We start from the raw sequence: 10640 nt of genomic DNA, 5'->3' as shown, positions 1-10640 counted from the left end.
AATTACACCGGATCTGGTAAAATAAGGCTTGATGTATGTCCAGCATAATTTACATACTGCTGTCTATCAGCCATATAGCTGGCCATAAAGTTTAATAGTTGCGGCGTGAATCCAAATCCACCTAACTTTTTTATCAGCACATCGTTATGGACTAGATCAAATGCTTTTCTAAAATCAAAGTAGGCTGCATCGACCTGTACGCCACCATCAACTACTGGAATAATATTTACCATGTGAGTTAATAGATTGCTTGTGGTGTTTCTTTGCGGTCTAAACCCATGTTGAGCATCTGACAAGTAACATTGTACCTGTGCTAAGACGCACTTGAATTGCTGACCCAAAAACCTTTGCTGGCAAGATTGCCACAGGTCTATATTCGTCTACTCTACTGCTACCCCCACTTTTGGGTACCGGAACTACACGACTAATCTTCCAGCACTCGGGATATATAGCTGCTTTTAAAGACAAGTTGTAAATATGGAGTAGTGGCTTCGCCAACACCAGTCGGCAATCCTTTAATATATATATGGAAGTATATACGCAGGACCTGCCGATTTTTTTGGCTTAAGTTGAGTTAGCGCACTCTGCACGTCACTTAGCTGTAACTCCCCAATGTGAACTCTTGCAGCTTCGTTGTCATAGTTCGCTTCCTTTATTGCTAGGTTTACGTCTAAAATTGGTTTCTGCTGGATATAAACTGATCTAAAATAATCCGCAAATTCATCCACGTTTTGCTGTGCAGTCATCACCTCCCCATTGCCTTTAATCAAAGATTTACTTTTTACACTAGCCCTACTTTTGTTTATAAAGTTCCAAAAGGACTTTGGATCCTCTATTAAATTCGATTGAACCCGCTGGCGATATTGATCATAGGCCAATACAATCGCGTATTTTACTTTCGATCTATAATAACTAAACGCTTCGTAAGCTGTTTTTGATTTGCTTGCCTTATAACGCTTGTGATGCGCGGCTTTAATTTTTGTATCTCGAATGATTTCTCTAGTGTACCAGTCTGGATAACTATACCTAGAGCATATGTGATTACTTTGCTTCTTCTTCGGTACACAGTCATCAAAAATGGAGTTTAGAACCTCATAGAAATAAATCACACTCATATCTAGTCCTAAATTATATAACGCACTCCAATCTTCGTTTCCTATTTTAGAATATAGCGACACAAAATCTGCTTTATTAAAATTCCATTCTACGATAGTATTGGTACTTACGGTTGTATTTATGTAGGAAGAGCTAGCCATCGTGACAAAAGGCCGTACCCGCGGCTGCGCCGACACGAGCAGCGGCGGATGGTGAGGGTCCACGGCGACCAGCGGCTCATCCGCTTCACATACACTAATTTTACTTCCTTCGAATGTACTCAACACTAAATCCAACTGCCGGTTATTAATATTACCTATTTTGTTGCACTGGGTGAACCCACAATACGTTAGAAAGTATTCGTAATAATTTACAATGTTTAAAGAACGTGAATACAAATTAAAATCTCCGATCACTAATACATCACTATAAAGCATAATTTACACGGAGCCAGTAATGCAGGCGCCAGTCTGCAGACAAGCCAGCGTTGGCCTGGCCCTTGTTGTTTAGACGAGGTCATACATTTACGGATATTTTCTTCGGGTCTGCACACGTTTTAAAAAAATAATGGATACGCGGCAAAGGCTGTTGAAAAAGAAATGTTTAAAAAACATCTCTGCACTATTAAGAGAAGAGTTGATTGATATATTAGAAAACAAGGGAGCGAAACGACTTTGGATAAGAAAATGGTTAAGCGATAGACCTGTAACTGGAGCTTCTGCCTTATTGCTGAAACAACTAAGATTAGAAGATCCTTCTGAGTACAGGTTAGCGTTGCGGGTTACTGCTGAAAACTTTGATGAGTTGCTTTCGCTTATACAGAGCTCGATTCAGCGCCAAGACACTCTGATGAGAAATGCATTACCAGCGAAAATAAAATTAGAAGTAACGTTATCGTTCTTAGCAACAGGAATGAGTTATCGAAGCTTGAGTCATTTTTACCATGTTTCTAAACCATCTATATCACAATTCATACCAGAAGTTTGTCGAACAATTTATAAAGTATTAAAACAGTATATTAAGGTAAGTGTTTATTTATTTACTTAAAATTGTAATAATAAGGCACACATTATTACAAAATACAACAAACATGACAATGTGATTTAAGCGTTATTGAATGCTTGTTGAATGGCATCACTGTTGTCTACACTTTCGTCATAACTGACATAATTATATGGAGTTTCTGGGGATAAGACATCAGTGGTATACTGGGAACACGAAGAAGAGCATGTCGATGGACTGGGATCTGGAGGAGGACAGATTGTAGGTGTTTCCAGAGAGTATTGGGGTACTGTGTAGCTCGGAAGAACTTGTGTAGAATTCCAATTAGTAGGTAGCGTATTTTGCAATTGCTGAACCGATCGTTGCATTTGATACGCATTCTTGGCTTGTATATCTATGAGCATGCATTGAGCCAATATACTCTGTATCTTTTCCTTAGCAATGACTGCCTGTTCCTCTGTCAATTTTTTCATTTGTGCTGAGAAGCTTTTTCCAAATAGATCTAGATCTGTTTCTTCGTATTGTGTGTTATCGTTAATTTCCCTTAAGTCATTTATCATGTTAGATATTTGTGATAACTTGCCCCGCTTAGGTTTTGTGGGTGGGGTAAATCGTGGTGTCTCTTCTGCAGACTCATTTTCTAACCCATTTTCAGAGCGAACCAACGATGGTCTTGGTTCATTGCTATTCGATGATCCTGATTCATTGCTATTTGGGGTATTCATGTTGTCCTGTAATTATACAAAACAAATTTATATAATTGTAATGTTATAGATTTTTTTTGATGACTAAAAATGGTATTAAATAGGCCGCTTTCATTACTACCCTTTTTTACAGGTACCAAACGCAGAAGAATGGAAAAACATCGAAAGGGGATTTAAAACACGATGGAATTTCCCCTTATGTTATGGTTGTATAGACGGAAAACATGTGACAATTAAAGCTCCTCCTAAAAGTGGAGGTTTATACTTAAATTATAAAAAAACAAGCAGCGTCGTATTGTTAGCTATTGCTGATCTCGACTACTGTTTTTCGTACATAGATGTCGGTGCGTGTGGTAGCGCATCTGATGGAGGAGTTTTTAAAAATTGTTCTATATACCAAGGCCTGGAAAATAACTTATTACCTGACAACGGAATCATCGTGGGAGATGCGGCATTTCCACTAAAGACTTATTTAATGAATCCGTATCCAGGTGTAAACCTCAGTACAGAAGAAAAAGTTTTTAACTACAGGTTATCTCGGGCAAGACGCATAATCGAAAATGTATTTGGAATCTTAGTTAGTAGATTCCGGGTATAAGAAAAGCCAATATTAACTAACTTGGAAACAGTAGATGCAATCGTTTGTGCTTGTTGTGCCCTTCATAATTTGCTACGAAAGAAATCACAGTCATACATCACCGCTACTTGTGTTGATAGGGAAGATGAACAGGGAAATATTCTGCCCGGTTCATGGAGGAGCCAAATACATGCCCTACAGAGTATTGGCAATCAAGGTAGCAATCATTCAGCAGAAATAGCAAGAGAGAGAAGAGAAGTTTTAAAAAATATGTTTAAGAACGAAGGAAGAGTTCCTTGTCAATTAAATAGCATACATTAACAATCCACTTTGAAAATCTACATTGAAACGGACAACGGACAAATCCCTACACGAGCTTCTTTTGTTGTAGTACCTATGCGTGTGTCTTTAAGTGGCTTTATAATTTTCCTTAAATGTAATTTTCGTTTAAAATAAATAATAATGTGATTTTACTTACTATGGTTTTTCTCCTAATAGAAACCGGCTTTACAAACGAATCATATTCATCAAACCATTTTGCTTTTGGCTTATAAACGCTTCCCGCAGCCCCAGATCTTGTAGATTTTTCGATTTTGTCGAGTTCCAAGTAGTACGTATTTCGAATACTTTTGATTTTTTATTTAACTTCGTCGATAGTCAGTGCTTCTATATTCATTCCTACACGAAGTTGTTCTAGTGCCGAAGCGCGCATTTCTTTATTTTTATATGCATCGCAACGCTTATCCCACAAGCGTTCGTGCTCTCTATAAAGTTGTGCGAATTTTAAAGTATCCTCTTCATTGAATTTTCTCGGCATTTTGTCGCAGAAATTCCAAACAAAACAACAAAGTACACACACCGTACGGACGTTCGCCAGTGACTGGCGCGGGGGTCGAAGGGTATGCGGGCGGAGGTCACTGGCTAGAAAAATAGACGGGCGCTCTATTCTCGCCAGCGTTGGCAGCCAGCGCTGGCTTGGCTTGAAAAACTGTTTACACAAGGTCAATACCAAGCCAACACTGGCTGCCAGTCTTATTGGCAGCCAGTGTTGCCTCCGTGTAAACTATGCTTAAGCGTCACAATACTCTTCAATAGTTTTAAATAATAACATGTTTTCACTATCTTTGCTATTCGGTGGAATATAAATAACGCACACCGTAAATAGGAATCTTTTTTGCAAATAAACTGTTGCACAAACAAGTTCGAATGCGCGAGCGTTGATGTTTAATTCACACGGAACTGGTACACGTCGCAGTTCAATACGCGGTGTGACCACGAGACACGCGCCCCCCTGCTTGCGGCCGTCCGCGCGATCGCATCGTAGTATATCGTATTTAGAAGGAACTCATTCTGCATCCAAAATAGATTCATTGCAGCCTGTTTCTGTAATGGCAAATAAATCCGCCATTATTGATGACACGCCATTGTAAAAATCTTGTAGTTTGGTTCGGAGTCCTCTTACATTTTGGTAAAAAATTTCAAAAGGTCTATTACCGTACTTTTGATTTATTTGACGGTCTCCGAAACCACACCCATTCACAAAACTCGATATTTACGGCCCAATTTTCGGGATTGCATAATTTTTCATATTTACTTTCTGGTACACCTATAATGAATGAGGCATAATCTCTTTCATTTTTATGATTTATCCTTTCTACTTTTATTGGCACTTCTTCCCTATATAGATTCCTTACATAGGTTTCCAAGCTTTCCATTGTAGTTTCCTTTTGCAAGCGCCATACTAGTAAATATTTTTTACGCTCCGTACCTTGAATTTCTCTCGCATTTGTGCTTTCTCCTTTTTTTACGTGACTGTTGGGGTAATTACTTCTTTTTTTTTTACTTACAATTGTCCATTTACTACCAAAACCCGTGTCCACTTCCTGCCTGCCTTTTTGCTTTTCTGCATCATAAATCAAGCTAGTTTCCACTGCTGATTTCGTGGCCATACACTCCACAGTCTTCCGATCTAAATTTTTCTTAACGGCATTCACAAATGATGGTTCAGGTGATTCCAATTCGTTAGATGCGGTCTGAGATTTAGACTTTGAATTTTTAGTACTTATACAGGTCTTAAGGATCTCATTTTCTTCGGTCAATGCTTTGATTTATTTTCTAGCATGTCGACTTTATTAATGTTTTTTCGATCTACCTGCATAACTTTTTTCAATTCTTTTAATTCTGCTTCCATAGTAGTAAACCTTTTTTGTAAAAGGTTGTAATCCTTTTTTTGTTCCTTGAAACGAGCATTCATTTCCTGCCTAAACTCTAGTAACTCTTTTATCACTTCACTGTCACGATCGACAACTTGTGCTTCACTCGACTTGAGGCGACTTCCACGCTCCATATTGATGTTACAACTTGGATCCATAACTGTTTTATAATGTATTTATTCTATAACACTATTTTCTTGTTTTTACTAAGATAATAAATGATCTGAATGAACTTCGTAACGCACGACGTGCGCGCGTATTATGTTCTTGGGTATGTTTAATATGTGGCAGGTAGCATTTGAGTTATGTGTGATATAATGAAACACGAAATATCTCTTTTGTACGTTTTCGTTCTAGAGGATATAGTGAAGTTGTATGAACAGGAAGCTTTAGTACTTTACTAAGTTTTTCAGTAATAAAATTTGACGTACTACCGTTATCAAGGAGTGCACGAACAACGTGCCATCTACCGTCGCCGCCAAGAACGTCGATGAGCGCTGTTGACAGAAGAGTGTAACCATAATGAGTGGATGACAAGCCAACATTAATTTGTTTTGGATCATCATCACTGATGGAATGGGAATCGCGACACTCGACATTCTGCTGCACAGGCGTCGTCACCATGGCGCGCTTCTCGCTTGTGATGTGTGAGCTTGTAGCACCAGACTGTTTTGACGTATTACATTATGCATGATGCAGTATGTAATGGAGTATTGTGCCACTTAGCACAGACTCGACATGGACCAAACCTACACCGTTTAATTTCGTGACCGTGACGCAAACAATTAAGGCAAAGTTTCAATTGCTTTGCTTTGTTTATTTTGGCTTGAACAGCTAAAGCCTTAAATTTAGGACATTGGTAAATGGCATGATTTTGTTTGCAGTATGGGCACGTATATGAACGTTGTGTTTGAATATCTGAGTTCACAACAAGTGCACGTGACCTGATTAGTTCAGTATGTCTGCGTTTAATGTGTGTTTGTTTCTAGTAGTTCTGCATGATTTTTCAAAAATTATATAAAGTTTTCTAAATCTGACATTTTGTCTAGTTCGTTTATATATTCTCTCCATTACCTATTTGTAAAACTATCTAACTTACTAGAAACCATGTGAATTATAAGTAGATCCCAGTTCTGTGTACTAATGTTAAGAGTTTGAAGTGATCTAAGATTTTTATTAATGGTGTCGATCACGTGGCGCAACGCAAGAGATGACTCTCTCGTTATGGGCTCAATATCAAATAATGCCTGAATATGATTGTTAATCAAAACCTTATTGTTATGAAAGCGATCACACAATAACTGCCATGCAATGTCGTAATTATCGGTGGAGAAATCTAAGGACGTAATAACGTTTTCAGCTTTGTCTTTCAATGATGATTGCAGATAATTAAATTTATTTATCTTCGGTATGCTATCATTTAAATGTACAAGTGACATAAAGGTATCATGGAATCTCAACCAATCATCATAGCGACCCGAAAAGGTAGGTATCGTCGGTAACTTTAGGTTTACCCTACCTGCCATAAGTTCAGTACCAGATACAGAGTCGGCCGACCCAGGGTGGTCCTTGCCCGGCTGCGCAGCGGTAAACCTGTTCACCAATTCTCGCACGCTGCCAACTGTCGAGAAGTACTCAATTTCAAACTTCTCACGATACTGATACTCCTTTTCACACTCAATTTCTGAAATATTTGGAAAACTTTCTATTTCAATCTGTAAAACATCATATTCACCATACCACTCTTCTATTTTAGATAATCTAAGGTTTAGATCACTGATTTATGATTTACTTGGCTTTTCACAAGTAGTTATGGTCTCTAAGGCTAAGGACTCACGAAGCGGTTTTCACCCGTGCCCGCCGTGGTGGCGGAATGGAGTTTTATTTTCAAAACTCATGAGACCGGAGTTTTGTGCGGTTACGCAGCCGTCGCGGTTGCGATTATCGCTCGCAAACGTGATGGTTGATAATCGCAAGACGGGCGGTTAAACGATCAGTTTAGTTCCAGACCGTCATGGACACACACCAGAAACGAGCTGTTGCGTTATACTTCCTTCACAGAAGAATTAAAAAAAGAAGGCCTAAAAGGTTCTGGACACATCCACTGATTGCGGAAAGAGATCGTTATGGATTATTTGTTATTCTTATTAATTACTTAAAGAAGGATGAAGAAAAGTTCTTTAATTATTTTCGAATGTCTGTATGTAGTTATTTAGAATTTTTAAGAAAAACAGAAACTGCTCTTCAAAAACAACATACTAATATGCGAGATCCCATATCACCAGAGGAAATGTTGGCAGTGACATTAAGATATGTAAGTTTCTTTTAATAATAATAATAATAAATAATAAAAACATTTATTTCAGGCATACCACCCATATAAATTAATAACTCGCACGCACGTATGCACGCACGTACGAACATACACACTCACTCACACACATACACATAGGGGGTACCCCATTTTTTGCGTCAGGTGTTAATGAAATAAGTGGTAATATTGCATTCATAAGCACATTGAGGAATTTTCTAGAAACTGTGACATTCATAATGCTAACACGAGGAACAAACATAAACTTGTTATGCCTACTACTCGGTTGGGTCGAGTTAGTAAGTCTTTTGTTGGGCGATGTATATGCTTCTACAATATGATCCCAGAAAATGTACAAAACAAATGTGTTACGAAATTTAAAAGAATTGTTAAAAAACATTTGTGTGGGAAAGGTTATTATAGCATAAACGATTTTCTTAATGACACCACGGACTGGGATTAAAGCGAACACCCTCAGGCTCTTTAATTATTAATGTTTATTGTACGATATTACATTGTAATCCATATTTTATATAAAAAAAATGCTCGCTGAGTTTCTTGCGCCCATTCTTCTCAGGTCTGAGGCAGTCTCTTTTGAATGGGTGGTAGATTTTGACGTTCAATAAGTGATTATAAATCCTATTTTGAATAAAAATATTTGAATTTGAATTTGAATTGAAAATGTTTCTTTATTGAAAATACACATCATCTGACAAATTAGTATTGACTGAAGAAACTGATGGAATATTTTGTGGACTTTGGGTAGTATTGCTTTCAGAAGTAGAATAGGTACGATAGCCGATATTTTCTTGACTATAATTAAATGGTGGATATTGATAAGATGGCAATGCTGGAAGATTATTAGCAAGATTATCAATAACTTGTAGAACTGCTATTTGAAATCGTCTTGTTTTTGCTTCATCAAAATTTTGCAATGAAGGCAAAACTCCTCGAAAAAATGACAAATGTCTATCTTCGCGTTGAGACAACATCTCTATTATTGCTTTTTCGGCGTCGTCTTTTTTTTTTCTTTTAACACCTGCTTGAGAAGAATCTGAGGTGGTACGTGTAGCAAAACCTTCTGATGGTGATGCAACAGTAGTAGTGTTAGTAGTTTATTCAGTTTTAGCACCGCTTGTTAAGGTTGAGGAGGTATTATCAATAGGTATATTTTTCTTCAAAAACTGTAACTGATCATCATATATGTACTTTTTAGTTATTTTAGCTCCCGATCCAGATTTTGTTTCCGTTACAACTTTTTTGTTGGTTTTCATCCAGCAATCTTTAATATTTTTCCATTTTTTAATAATCATGTTACCTGAAAAAATATATACGTAATTAAGTAAATTTATTTATTTCAGATACCTAGCAAGTGGGACTTCAATGCACGATTTGCACTACACATTCAGAATTGGGCACACAACTATATCAACAATTATAAGAATGACATGTGAAAAATTATGGGAGGTGTTAATGTTTGAATGTTTTCCGGTAATCACTACAGAACTTTTAGAAGAAATCAGCCAAAAATTTTACAAGTACGCAAATTTTCCTAACTGTGTCGGAGCAATAGACGGCAAACATATAAGAATAATTAAACCAGATAACAGTGCTTCAACTTACTACAATTATAAGATTTTTTTTTCATTTGTGTTAATGGCCGTAGTTTTTTTTTATGCGGATTACTGATTTGTTTTTGTAGGCATTGGAGTCCCGGGAAGTAATGCTGATTCAATCATTTTTTTAAATACTACTCTTTGGAATGCGTTTAATAGCAATTCTATCAAACTACCTAATAAAAAATACTACCCGGATCTACTTTGCCACCTGTCCCATATGTATTCGTAGCCGATGAGGCGTTTGGGTTGCATCAAAATATTATGAGACCTTATGGTGGTCAATTTTTGAGTGTACAAAAAAGGGTATTTAATTATCGCCTATCTAGAGCACGAAGATACGTGAATGTGCATTTGGCATTTTGTCAAACAAATGGCGAATTTTAAATCGTGCATTGGATGTATCAATACCTTTATCAATTAATATTGTGAAGGCATGTTGCATACTTCACAATTTTGTACGAAAACGAGACGGCCATCATATTAGAGAAGAAGATTTTACTCATAATCTTGAGAGTATACAAATACCTCCATCAATACGCAGTGGAAGACAAGCCAATAACATTAGAGATGTTTTTCAACAATATTTTATGAGTGACAGCGGAGCCTTAAGCTGGCAATTGTCACATATTTAATAAAGTTAATTATTGTACCTTAAAAATAAACTCATATAATACTTACCATATTTTTTTTTATTTATCTCGTCCAAATTTTCAAAATCATTATTTTAAAATACCGCTGATTTTTTCCCATGCTTTGAGTGTCAAGTTCTTATACTTATACTCTTCTAAGCTCTTATCCCATACAACTGGCCTTTCTTGAACCAAAGTAATTAGTAGATCGACTTCAATATCAATATCAATTTTGTTGACAAATGTGCACGAACGCGTCACTACGCAACGAGTAATAACAAGTCACTGCAAAATGGCGTCGGATTTCTAACCTCCCCCCCGCCCCCCGCTGTCCACGCGCGGTCGCCCGCCAACCGACCGCAGAACGCGCGGCTGCGGGACCGCGACCCGCGCCCGCCGATACAAGATGACCGCCGGTGCAGCGGGACCCGCAATCAATCGCACACGCCGCGGGCGTAAAACGTGTAGTGAAATGCGCTTTAATTTTTTA

At 37.6% G+C, this 10640-nt stretch overlaps 1 protein-coding gene and 1 long non-coding RNA gene across 2 annotated transcripts; both read left to right on the top strand.

The window, feature by feature from the left end:
* The first annotated feature begins 1273 nt into the window (after positions 1-1273).
* On the top strand, positions 1274-3858 carry LOC126973637 (uncharacterized). Its single transcript, XM_050820981.1, has 2 exons — positions 1274-2118; positions 2935-3858. Exons 1-2 carry the CDS (start codon positions 1663-1665, stop codon positions 3397-3399), a joined length of 921 nt encoding a protein of 306 aa, XP_050676938.1. The 5' UTR covers positions 1274-1662; the 3' UTR covers positions 3400-3858.
* Positions 3859-7064: 3206 nt separating this feature from the next.
* LOC126973654 (uncharacterized) lies at positions 7065-10198 on the top strand. The gene is made up of 2 exons (XR_007731397.1): positions 7065-7905; positions 9264-10198. It is a non-coding gene; the product is annotated as an uncharacterized LOC126973654 (long non-coding RNA).
* The last annotated feature ends 442 nt before the right edge of the window (positions 10199-10640 follow it).

Source organism: Leptidea sinapis, chromosome 29 (assembly GCF_905404315.1).
Source record: "Leptidea sinapis chromosome 29, ilLepSina1.1, whole genome shotgun sequence".
NCBI classification, from domain to species: Eukaryota; Metazoa; Arthropoda; class Insecta; order Lepidoptera; family Pieridae; genus Leptidea; species Leptidea sinapis.
This window is presented reverse-complemented; position numbering and strand designations above follow the sequence as displayed.